Consider the following 12,972-nt stretch of genomic DNA (forward strand, 5'->3'; position numbering starts at 1 on the left):
ATCTTCAATGGCTCTCTCTTGTTACACTTTCATCACTCCCTCTACACCTTATTCTCTTCACATCAACCGTTCATCACATCTTCCCCATCGAGTTTCTTTTACAAAAGCTTCCTTAAGCTCTTCTTCATCTGATTCAAAAGCACCATCATCACAACAAAGTGTGCCATCCAGGCCAACTGAGCCTGCCTTTAACTATGCATTCAACAACACTAATGGCAACCCACTTGTTAGGATGGTTCAAAATACCGAGTCTTCCATTGAAAGGGTATTTTGGTTATTTCATTTGTTATTGTTATTTTATATATAATGATATTAATATATTGACTTAAATATATTAGGAAACTTTATGTGATCCTTATTTTTATTTTTATTTTAATCCTTCGATTCTTAGAGGATAGTGACACTAGTGATTTGAAGTACGGTCGAGAGTTAAGTAAAGTCTGATAAAACATAGTTTCATTAAAAATTCAAACTCGTATTATCGCGATCAATTCAATATCCTTGTTATTTTTATCTATTCCATTATTGTTTATAAGTATTGAAGTTATTCGTAATATCATAGACTGTATTCATATGCTCTACATATTATAGGAACTAGAATCAACATAAATATTATAGGGACTAATTTATAACAATGAGGACCAATAGTAAACATTCCAATGTCTTACTTAGGGATTAAAACCAAAAGAAACTTTTTGCAGGAACTAAAGGAAAAGACTAGTGTATTTGCACAAAGGAAAAAGATATTTAAAACAAATGTTTATACTTGCATGTAAGTTAATGTTCACTTTATATTATTCACTTCACGGTGAACTTTACGTCTTTAATAACTTGCATTCTTTATTTAATTTGAAAAATGTTTAATTGAGGTGTATATACATCTTATGAGAGAAGAGATCATAAAGAGAGTAATATGATAGATTTGATAAATTGGTGATGTGAAAGGAAGAGAGAGATATAGAGAAAATAAAGTATTGAATTGATGATGTTTAGAATAAATGGTGTACAAATTTACAAATATCCTGGATATATACATGGTATTGTGAATGATGTGGTCACGTTGACTACATATTGACATACTAATGTTACACCTTTTGGGTTGGGACGTGGAAGGAGTATTAAAAATGAATTTGTGTTTGATCTCTGCCGCTAACGATTTTTCTCCCTCTACCAAACTAACTACTAACATTTGTTTATCAAAAACAAAAAACATGCACTCCTTTTCTAATTGTAAGCTTTTTGGTTGTATGATCAGGTAATTTTTGACTTTCGTTTTTTGGCACTGCTTGCTGTTGGAGGTTCCTTGGCTGGCTCACTCCTCTGCTTTCTAAATGTATAGTTTCTCAACACCTTTAGTAAATGCGAAGCAATGTGCTATAAATTTGTTTTTGTGTCCATAGAAAGATTAAGGGCTTGTTTAGGTCTGATTATTATCTACGGACATAAGAATTTCTTACATTGCTTGAAAGAGGTTACGGAAACAGCTTATGACATGTTCATAAGCTATTTTCAACTTATGTTCATAGGTTATCCATGATAACTTATAAAAACAACTTATATGAAAATAGTTATTTGTAGCAGCACTAGTGCCTTATTAATACTGATATGAACTGTCAATTGATTTTTCTTATTTTCTGTGATTGAGTCCCCTTAATGATGATTATACTTTTTCTTTAGGGGGTTTTCTGGTAAGTAGTAGTGAAACAATATAGCTATTGTCATATTAATAAACTTATTCATGTCATGAACAAGCCTTCATATATTTGACTGGATATATATTCTTGATCATTTTAGGGCTGTGTTTATATTGTTGAAGCATACAAAGTCTATTGGACAAGTTGTGTCAAAGGAGTTCACACTGGAAAGATGGTTCTGCTTCTAGTTGAAGCAATTGGTAAATTTATCATTTTTTTATACATACTCTGACCTTTCTTGAATTCAATAAAATGGACGAATCTTGCTGCTGCAGATGTTTATCTTGCTGGTACTGTTATGTTGATTTTTGGCATGGGCTTATATGGATTGTTCATCAGCAACACACCTCATGATGTGCAACCTTCTGTCGACCGTGCCCTTAAAGGATCCTCTCTCTTTGGAATGTTCGCTTTGAAGGTAATCATAATCGTGCCTTTCGAAGGATCCTCTCTCCATGACCGTGCCCTCATGACGTTGATTTTATTTATCTATTTATAGATATTTAGTTTTAACAATCCAACTGTTCAATCATCTTAACAAACATGTATATATTGTCTCCTTTTCAGGAAAGGCCTAAGTGGATGAAAATCAGTTCACTTGATGAACTGAAAACAAAAGTGGGGCATGTTATTGTAATGATTCTTCTTGTAAAAATGTTTGAGAGGAGCAAAATGGTAGTCATTGCCACAGGATTGGATTTACTAAGTTATTCAGTTTGTATCTTCTTATCATCTGCATCTTTGTATATCCTTCATAATCTGCATAAGCAAGATTAAAATATACTAGCATTGTAATATTCTCAATTCATATATGTAAGTAAACACTCATATGGTCCAGAATATTATTGCTGAAAATTTCTTCTGTTCATTATACAACATTTATAAGGATATTAGGTTTCACCATCAGTATTTAGTAGCAACAGTTTGTAAGTGAAATTTGTACCTAAATTCATGCAAGCTTTCAAGTGATACATGTTGAAAAAAATCAACATTGCTTATTATTGTAAAGTAAGAGGGAAACCAAGGCTACCACAGTTTGATTTGTGAGGCTTCACTTTCTTGTAAAGTACTCAACAACTCCATTGGCCTCCTCAAGGTTTAAAGCCGAACCTTCTTCAATTTTCCATCACCTGCATGACTTGTTTCTAGAATATCCCACACTAGTTTTGATGTCTTAGTTGAAGCGGTTTTCTCAAAATTAGTCGCATCAACACATCGATGAATTACAAATTGAGCTTGGTAATCCTTTTTTCTTGGCTTCTTTGTATGTCGAAATAATGTGCTTAAGTATGAATTTTGTCACAAGTGGATTCGAAACATGTACAAGAGGGGGTGTTCAGATTCCAGATTTCAAATGTGCAAAGATTCCGGAAAAAGCAGATAGCAATGGTTCTAACATGGCTAATTTTTTCCCTTGACGAATTCTAAGATCCGAAAATCGAGAGGCATTTTCGGAAAAATGCAGGGCGCGAGAGAGGTGTTTGGGGCTTGTGCGGGGGGGTAGGAGAAAGAATTTCACATTATACAAGCTATAGAGCTCACGTGGTATAGGGCCCAAATAGAAAAGTCCAGTGTAATTCTAGAATTGGTATACACGGAACGTATCTTATAACTCTTTGCATATAAATGTAGCTTGATAACGGAAGCTTGTGACCTAAATAAGGGCATTAAGATGTTGAAAAGTCTTTGACGTTTGCCAAAAAATTCTCAATTAAACTGGGTAGTTAAAAAAATTCTGTCACCACTCTTGTTTCTCCACTACCACATCCACTTGCTTCGTAGGACCAAATCATTTCCCCAAAGAAAATTGGGTCAAATAATGTTGTGACAAATGTAGAATCTAAGTTACTTCTTAAAGCAATGGTTTCAATTCATTTTGGACATATGCTTACGTTGTCTTGTCCCTATAACAAGAGCAACGACCATTCAAAACCACATAAAAAGTATAATAATAAGGAAATAAAAACAATACATAGGATCAAATCTAGCAAAGTAAGCATCTTTTGATCACACTTTAAAACATAACTAATTTTTCCAAAAAAAAAAAATCAAAATATTTTAAACTCTTTCTAGTATATGCACCTAAAACATTGCAAAAAGTTAGGAACTCTCTTATATTTAGCGGCGCTAAGGACATGCCACCGATACACAAAGTAACCTATGTGTCATTCCCATTATCATACATAATTAAAGAAACTATCTTATTGCTATCTAATTCCAAGCTTCTACCTAACAAAAAATTTGCAAGAATTTTTCATTCATGAAGATCAACCTATGTTAAGGAAATTCTGTTTGAATCATAGGTGTTGTGATTGTGAAATGCTATTAAATATTATAGGTAACGTTTTTGTGTTGCCAAAAGAAGCTTCAGCTGAAAGAAATAAGCTTGTATGGTTAAGTTATATAGTTCAGAACCTTATAGAATAAGTTACATGAATGAAATACCTGGCTCTGTGGGCACAAGTGCCAGCTTCATCCTCAGATTAGGCCAAACCTTGTTTTCATCTGCTTCCCTTCTCTTTATGTCTTTGGGAGTTGAATTCTACAGCTACACAGCTTTCTGGTACCTTTTTGTTCTTCTCTTTGTTATGATGATAATCTTAATTTACGTAGCACATATAACTCAGACTGAAATTGTGTTTGGTTTCTAACACATCACTAACATAGTAGTTACATTTAATTATATTTTTTCTCAAATTATTACCGGTGTCGTCGGCGTTGATGACATTGTATGTTCAGCTGTGAAGCCCCGATACTTCAAAATGGATGACGTATCATGCACCGATACCTGCCTGATACTTCCCGATACGTAACAGGAGAGTATCCGAAGATTAAATTTATTTTTTTAAAAAATAATTATCCGACACTTCCCGATACGTATCAGGAGAGTATCCGATAATTATCATGCACCGATACGTGCCCTGATATTTCTCATTTAATGTTAACTAAAATAACTTAAATCTTGAGTACTGGTGTGTTCTTTTTTGGATCGATATAGTATAGCACTAACAATGTTCCTTTTGGATATAGTATAACACTGATGGTGCTCTTTTTGGGATATATTGTGTATGTAATTGACTAATCATCACTCTTTTAATCGTCAATATTATTTATATTTATGTTGATGTGCTACGAGCCTATGACTGGTTTCTTTTGTTTGGTAATATATTTGTTATTTAAAAAAATGGTTATAATTATATTGCACATTTAATTATATAATTTTTTTATTAACGTATCCTAGTCGTATCGTATCTTGATTTTGAAATTTTTCCGTATTGACATATCGGTGCAGTATCGTATCCGTATCGTATCTCGTATCCGGGCTTCAGAGATGTCCAGTGTCCATGTTTCATAATTGACTTGACATTTTGTTGTTTTGGATTTTCTGCTTGAGTTTCTAAGAGTACTTTCTCCCTGAGATCCTGCAAAGCTTTTAAGCTTTTTAGTACATCCTTTTTATGCTTGAATCTCATTCAATACATATACAGTAGTAAAAGAAATATTTAAATTTTAGGATATATGAGACTTGTCTTAGAAGTATAAATTACATATAACATATAAGAGTTCAAAACTTCATCTTAATTATGATCTTATATTTCTGCTTCTGTTATTTACATCACATAACATAAAAGGAAAGGAGGCATGAGCAGATTGAGATCAATTACAGTAAATTCGTCGAATTTCTATAATTATGTAGCTAATTGTGTGTGTTCATTATTCATGTCCTAGCTATTTGGTGACAATCATGGGTTTGGTTATACCTTGGAGTTTCACGTTAGCATTGGTAGATGGATACTCTGTACTAGTCAAATGTCCCATTCGTCAACCAGGAATATTGTTGATTATTGTTGTTGGAGATTGGGTACGTACTTTCTTTCTGATTTATAAGTTAACTTAGTACATGTTTGAATTGACGGTTAATATGATGAAGTTACAATGGCACTTCGCACTCGACGTCAGTCCATACATGCATTTGGATAAGAAACTAGCAGCCGATATGTTGATAACTCTAGTTTATTTGCTACAGGTATTATCAACCCTGACACTAGCAGCAGCTGCCTCAACAGCTAGTGTTGTAGATCTCCTGCTAAATTCGCAAGGATCTTTTTGCCCTATAAAGCTTTGCTGCAGGTACAGGATATCTGCAGTTATGGCTTTTGTGTCATGGTTTCTGTCCTTGGCATCCTCTCTTTTTAACCTTTATCTGCTACCCTCTTTGTGATTCTCATTTAATTCCCCCGTAAAAAACATTAGATCGACCATTGTATATTTTGTAATATTTTTTCTAATTTAGCATGAGAAATTCATAGTTTGTTAGTGATGTATAATTACAAAAGCTCACAATATGTATTTGGGATAGTTTTAAGTATAGAGAAAATTCAATGTTATACCGTGTACTTTGTAGTGTGTACTCAAACAAGCTAAGACATTTCATCATAATAATAGAGCGAATACAGTTTGGAATACTTTCAAAAATACTGTGAGGAGTGTAGGAGATAGATGCTCTAGCTAGACTACGAACACTACCATTAGTTGATTGCCTAGAGAAAAACAACTCTATAGTTATTGAACAATTGAAGGAAATTTCTGCACATTGAGTGAGGCAGCCATATTCTTGACAGTTATATCTATTTTTGTGGATATCTTGGACCACCTGCTTACAGTCCAACTCGAAGATTACATATTGAAAACCAAGAGAGTTCTCAGGCAATGCAAATTTGTTAGCAATCCCCAGGCCTCGGCCTCAAGGATGACATTTCCGCTTGACAACAGTCCAATTGTGCAGCTACAGTCTACAAATGCGCCTGCATAGTCTCATCTAAGACGCACGCATCCGTGTTGCATTTGACATAGCCATACCTTGGAGGTTCCAACGGAATCATGACAGCAGCAGTTTGCTCCTGAACCGGCTCTAGCGCTACCACAGTAGTTGTCTGCACAGAACTTACTTGCAGCCAAGACTGCACAATGGTTCTCACTCGCTGTAGGCTCTTGCACACCTTCCCTCAACTTAATTCATCATCTTCCAAATGTTCCATGAGATAGTTGCAAACAATCTCAGCTAGTCCAATGATAATTCAGCCAGAACTCCGCATAAAAATTCTTGGAAGCCGTCCACTGCCAGCATGAGATAGTTGCAGTGATAACAACTTAAAACCGCATTTTCAGCAATGTTGTAATGTTATATTTGACAAGCAAGTAACTCACTTCAACTGCGTCAGATACACCAAGACCAGAATATGATAAAAGCCTACCAGACTCATGTTCAATATGTTATTCGAAATAGAGTCCGAGGATAAAAACAGATGTATAATTGTCAATTGTTTTCACCATAAGATGCTAGCAAACAAAAATTAGTAGTTTATTAGTTCTGTATCCGAGTTTGCATCATTTCTTTCCTCAAAGCTGCTGCCATTTACTCATTCCCATGTCAAATGCATCAATAGAAACTTCATATATTCCGAATTCGGTTGAAACCTTTTTCCTACCATTCTGTCCGAAGCTTCAACCCTTACCCTTCTTCCATCCTCCCCTCAAAACAAAACCCTTTAAACAAGGCCACGTAACTCTTCTCTTTGGAACTAAACCAAACTTATCAACTCCATTCCTGAAAAACTCCAAAGCTTCCTCAACCACCATATCAAGCTTCGACGCATCAGGCCTAAAATCCTTCCTACACATATCCTTATAAATACGAACAGCCGAGAAGGTAATTTGAAACAGTTGCATCAATACCAACCAATCCCATTTCTCTAAAAAAACTCTTCACCCTTTTCAACACCACCAATTATAGTATTATAACTAACCACATCAGGCTCAATTTCCTTCCTCATTTCCTCCCACAACTTCTCACAATCTTCCATCCTCCCTCCTTCACAAAACACAGCCATCAATAAACAATAGTTATACTTGTATCATGGACTCTAATACCATTTGTTAAGCATTCTGACCAAGAGCAATAATAAGCTAATAATCATGATCACCAAGTGACCTCCTAGGAGTTCTAACTATTAGTCTAGTGTTACTCTTGGTGTTCTCCCGAACTCCAAAAAGTGCTATCAAAGTCTAATTTGACTTGAAGTGTGAAGTGGATCAAGTACAGTGATATGAGAGACTTAGTACTTGTGGAAGAGATTGTTAAAATATAAATATGAGTGATCAATCTCACATTAACTGTGAATGAACTAACCAAAGAAAATATAAGAAGTGACCCATACTCTCATTTTCTTAAGGTTTTGAGTTAAAATGTGGTGTCAAGACCATGTACACATGTAACATATAACTTTCAGTATATATACCTATGAAATCCGGATACTCCAAACATGGAGACATATCCATATCGGATAGATATTAGATACCGATATTTTCTCGATACTCACAGATACTCAGGGATATGTATTCACAAAGTATCAGACTTAATTTAAAAACATATTTTATGTAGGATACTCCACGTATACTCCGGAATACATAGAATCAAGATACTTCCTAAATACGTATCATAGAAAAATTGAGGAAATGTTAGATATATAAGAGAGATGACTCATATACATAATATCTTAAAATTTTGGACAGAGATGTGATGTCAAAGTCTTTTAAGATCTTGGATGTTTATCTCATTGCCGCTCCTGACGCTCCAAGGACTCTCCAATGTGTGGATCATGGTAGTGATGTGGATGACTCATACTTAAGGAGGAGATTGTTGGAATTCAAGTGTGAGTGGTTAAGTCTCACATCGATTAGAAATGGATGAATGTTGGATATATAAGAGAAGTGACTCATATACCTAATACTTTAAAATTTTAGATAAAGACGTGGTGTCAATATCTCATAAAAGTCCTAAATCCAATGCCGCATCCGAACTCCCCAACATATATGATGATTCATTCCATTAATCACTACACTTAAAATACAAGTAACAAATGACACAAATTTTCCCATATTTTTAGAGACTAACTAGATGAATTTCATATAATTTAAAAACTAAATGTTGTTTTCATATACTTTAATAGCTAAGTATGAGAAAGTGATCATTAAGTAATAAAGTAGGGGTTTACTCAAATAATTCAGACATGCCAAAGATATATGGTCATGACAAGTAGTACTATACAAAACAGAAATCAACATAGAACTTTGTCAACAAAAGAAAAATACAAGAGCCAGAAAAGATAATAATAATAATAACATTAAACTTTAAACTTTAATTATGTCATGCAAGTGAAATTGCTGGAGCAAAAGAATTGAATGCAGAAAGTATCAAAGTAACCAAACAAATGACTTGGAATGTTGATGGAAGATTCCTAATGTCTGTTTTAGTTTTAAACTAAAAGAAACAAAGCGGAAATTGGTCAAATTATTAGAAGAAAAAATAAAGAAAAAGGATAAAAAGTAATTTATCGTCATAATTGTTCAACTGGGTTGCTTAAATCTTCTGACATTTGTTCTTCAAGTTATATAATTAAAAAAAGGTATATAGTATAGCATAAATTCTCATTCTCCACAATCAATTATTTCAGCCACTGTGAAACATCCATCTCACCTGGTGACACATTTGATACCTTCATGAATTTGTGATGGTAAATGCTTTGCTAAGAAAAATGTCATGACCTCAAAAGGTCCAACTTGTCATGTACTATAAATATTTAAGAGTATATAGTATCTAATATCTATCCAAAAATGAAGAATCAGTTCTTCAGACTTCATCATGAGTCATTGTCATTCCTGGTGAAGATACAAATGGATTGGACCTTAAATCGAGGTAGAATTTCTTCAAAGAATCAAATGGACTTCAAGATTAGAAGCCACCATTAATTGTCAATAAATTTAACACTACTAAGACATTCATAATTTTTGTTATTTAGTCAATAAGGCTCTATTTGGAGATGAAGTAGTACATTAAAAATACTATAATGTGAACACATAATTTTGGTTACATAAATTAGAGGGAGAGAATGATATTTCTGTTTAGAGAAAACATTACCTTAAAGAACATCTATAAATATATTTACAACCAACCATCTCCCTCCGAAGGTATTAGCGGAGCTCAAATTTAAGACCACTCAAATTTAAGGACGGTCTTTTTTTTTTTTTTTACCGCCAAACCAAACTCATGGAGTTAAGGTAAACACTTGACATTCTTGAGTTTTGTTGGATATGGTACTCAATATCCAATCATTCAATGTCAAGTCATTTTTTTATTTAATTATTCTAAGGTGAATTTGAATTTTGAATTAATTTGTCTATATGTAGTTACAACCTACTGGTTTGAGTGTGAGGACATTTTATGTGGAATCTCGACTTCAATCCCGAATCACCACACTTCTCCATCTTCGTGTGTGTTTATACGAGTATGTGTCGGTCCACTAGTACAAAAGCAAGAAAACAAAAAATTAAATTATTTTTGTCTAGATAAACACGGTATCCAACTAAACTGTAGTTAACAAATAATTCTCCAACTGCTGATTATGAATTGGAATTCATCCCACTGAATGAATGCATGTAATTCTTTATCTTCCTTAGCTTTGAACTTAACGAATGTAATTAAACATGTATATCCAATTGTTCTTTGCGTATTGAAAACATCTTTTCAAATAAAATACCGAATTTATCTGTACCACATCATTCAAGCACCAAAACATTTGCCAAATACTTCAAATGCATGTCAACTTGGTAGATGCTAAGAATTTATTCGTCAATCAAATTCCTAAAATTGCAGTATTATCTTGAAATCCTAAGATTTCGATATCATCTTCATTGATCTCTTCAAGAAGTTCTAACAATATTCTCTTATATATGCTCAAGTCAAGTGTCTAAATTAAATTAATTCCATTTCCATACTTGCTTATTCTAAATGACATGCATAAACCAATTATCCATTTCAGGTACAAAATGAAAAATCATACAAAAGTTGTAGCGGTCAACATGTTGGGACACATGCAAAAGCAAGTTCATATTCTCTTGAGGGGTATGGTCCAATATTCTTTGTGTCTTGCTCTTTACCTTCTCTTGACGTGGGGATTCTCATGAACTCATTATTTACAACCATCACCACCACCTCCTCATGAGGCATAATTCCTTTCCAATCTCTTCAACCATAAGCCATTTAGAATAGCAAATCTGGTTGCACAATACCACAATAATTTGCTATTATGCAATGTATCGTTGTAGGTTGCTAATACACAATGAATTAGATTTTAATGCGAAGTTTGTTACAAGGTAAATATTAAGTTGCGTTTGAAAATTTGTGGATAAGTTACTCAACAGTCGATTAAAATAAAACATGTGCACTCCGCTAACTTTTTTTAGAATCCTATGTTTGATATAGTTAGTGGAGTACACATGACTGATTTTAATTGGTTGAAGATAACTCACCCACAATTTTCTAAAAGTAACTCAAGTCTCACCTTGTTTAAATACTACGATCCAGTTTACAATTTGAATTTAATGAAAATACACAAATGACGGAAACTAGATTTATAACCTAATCTAAAAAGAATTCATCATATTGTCGTATAAAACTAGTCTACACTGATAATGGTTGATCTCTTACGATTTTACCCTTAGGCGATATTGGTTGCACTTTTGGCTCCACAAGCTATATTACACTAAACAAACTTGAGTCATACTCAACAAGCCAAGACAAAAATAAAACCTCCTCATAATACATCTTTCTACACTTTCAAATTACCCAATTGCCCTCAAACCAACACAAGTCCAAATCACGCCCCTTCCAATTATAAATACATAACAACAGTTACCATTACATATGCAATATCACACAAACAAACAGAGAAGAAACAGAACAATGAAATACAGTGAGATATCCCATTTCAGCCACCCAAAACACAAACTAAGATTCGAGCACAACGAATTTCCATTCAAATGCGATGGCTGCAAAGAAATAGGCATAGGTTCACGTTACAAATGCAGCATCTGCGACTATGACCTTCACACACACTGTGCAATACCTTCCACCACACTCTTCCATCCATTTTACACAAAATGCACCTTCCAGTTCATGCAAATTCCTCCGGGAAACACGCCGCGTTACTGCAACGCATGCGAAAAGGACGTGAACGGGTTTGTTTACCACTGCAAATCCTGCGGGTTCGACCTCCACCCGTGTTGCGCAAAGCTGCCGATGGTTCTTAATGACGGGGAAATGAAACTTTACCTTTACAGGAAAGTGAGTTCCCCGTGTCACCGTTGTGGAAGAAAAGGACGTAGCTGGAGTTATAGATCGAACTGTAAGAGTTATAATTTGCATGTGGCTTGTGTGAGGGAAATGTTGGTGGAGAATTGGCACAATTTATATATAGGATATGGTAGGAAAGTTGAGAGAAATATTCCATGTTTGCAGAATACGTTGTATGCTGCACATAACTGTAGAGGAAGAAGAGGGAAAGTGAAAAAGTGTTGTGAGATTGCTGGTTTTGCTGTGCAGATTGTGATTTCGGCGGTTTTGGGTGATCCTACGGCTCTCATTGCTGGTGTTGTTGGGGCACTCATGTCTCGGGCTTGAACAACATGTAACATAACAGAATCTATCTTGTCTTTTGTTGTGACGTGTATGTTAGTTTTGTTTAGTACCACATGATGATGGTGGTGGTGATGATGATGTGTCTCCATAACAATGTAATGTAAGGAATATAAATTAAATGTGGTTTTCTTACATCATAAATAGGGTATAATTGGTAGTACCTCTGTCCCTATATATAAGACATTTTTGGCCAAAACGCAAGAATTAAGAAACACCAGGACAAACGCAAAAAATGGAAAGGTTGCTAGAAATCCAAAGAGAAATAAGCACAATCTGATCACATGCTTCACAATGCAAACTTATCTTATCTGTCAGAACAATCTAGAACATAAGTAATACAAAGTGATGCCTACAACACAGTGAAAATACATTCTGAATTGCATAAGCATAGAACCAAATGCCAAAACATGAACATACCGAAACTCAAGAGTACAACTACAACAATGCAGTATGCATAAGTATAGCTAATCCATTGTATGCAAAGCACAATGTTTTGCCAAATTGTATCAAACTAATCTTCAAAGCAAATAAGTAGTATGATCAAATTAATCCCCATTTAGTAGCATACACACACAAGCATTTGCCTTATCCTAGACTCGGCCTCTTAATGTAGTATATGTAATACTACATACTATCATATTTTGCATAATCAGAACACAAATACACAGACAAAAATAATTAGAACACGAGAACTAATATCATAAACCAGTCTGAGTTGAAACCAGAGTTACGTTTAGAAAC

At 34.3% G+C, this 12,972-nt stretch overlaps 3 protein-coding genes across 3 annotated transcripts; all 3 read left to right on the plus strand.

Annotated features, from left to right (window-relative positions):
* Positions 1–2,549, plus strand: LOC146930946 (uncharacterized). Its single transcript, XM_085702444.1, has 5 exons — positions 1–265; positions 1,256–1,333; positions 1,795–1,894; positions 1,970–2,112; positions 2,262–2,549. The coding sequence occupies exons 1-5, from the start codon at positions 8–10 to the stop codon at positions 2,469–2,471; spliced, it is 789 nt and encodes a 262-aa protein (XP_085558570.1). The 5' UTR covers positions 1–7; the 3' UTR covers positions 2,472–2,549.
* A 1,143-nt stretch (positions 2,550–3,692) lies between these two features.
* LOC146930947 (CASP-like protein 5C1) lies at positions 3,693–6,091 on the plus strand. The gene is made up of 3 exons (XM_085702447.1): positions 3,693–4,257; positions 5,424–5,556; positions 5,722–6,091. Exons 1-3 carry the CDS (start codon positions 4,085–4,087, stop codon positions 5,914–5,916), a joined length of 501 nt encoding a protein of 166 aa, XP_085558573.1. The 5' UTR covers positions 3,693–4,084; the 3' UTR covers positions 5,917–6,091.
* Positions 6,092–11,335: 5,244 nt separating this feature from the next.
* On the plus strand, positions 11,336–12,360 carry LOC146930948 (uncharacterized). The gene has a single exon (XM_085702446.1). It carries the CDS (start codon positions 11,458–11,460, stop codon positions 12,211–12,213), a length of 756 nt encoding a protein of 251 aa, XP_085558572.1. The 5' UTR covers positions 11,336–11,457; the 3' UTR covers positions 12,214–12,360.
* Positions 12,361–12,972: the final 612 nt, after the last annotated feature.

The sequence above is a fragment of the Medicago sativa genome, chromosome 4 (genome assembly GCF_051527215.1).
Source record: "Medicago sativa cultivar Bolivia chromosome 4, Bolivia_mono, whole genome shotgun sequence".
NCBI classification, from domain to species: Eukaryota; Viridiplantae; Streptophyta; class Magnoliopsida; order Fabales; family Fabaceae; genus Medicago; species Medicago sativa.

Excerpts from the sequence above, each read along its gene's own strand:
- LOC146930946 (XM_085702444.1), top strand. The coding sequence starts at position 8 with ATGGCTCTCTCTTGTTACACTTTCATCACTCCCTCTACACCTTATTCT. Across the intron at positions 266-1,255 it reads CCGAGTCTTCCATTGAAAGG|GTAATTTTTGACTTTCGTTT; the intron begins GTATTTTGGTTA and ends TTGTATGATCAG. Across the intron at positions 1,895-1,969 it reads GCTTCTAGTTGAAGCAATTG|ATGTTTATCTTGCTGGTACT; the intron begins GTAAATTTATCA and ends TTGCTGCTGCAG.
- LOC146930948 (XM_085702446.1), top strand. The coding sequence starts at position 11,458 with ATGCAATATCACACAAACAAACAGAGAAGAAACAGAACAATGAAATAC.
- LOC146930947 (XM_085702447.1), top strand. The coding sequence starts at position 4,085 with ATGGTTAAGTTATATAGTTCAGAACCTTATAGAATAAGTTACATGAAT. Across the intron at positions 4,258-5,423 it reads TACAGCTACACAGCTTTCTG|CTATTTGGTGACAATCATGG; the intron begins GTACCTTTTTGT and ends TTCATGTCCTAG. Across the intron at positions 5,557-5,721 it reads TTATTGTTGTTGGAGATTGG|GTATTATCAACCCTGACACT; the intron begins GTACGTACTTTC and ends TATTTGCTACAG.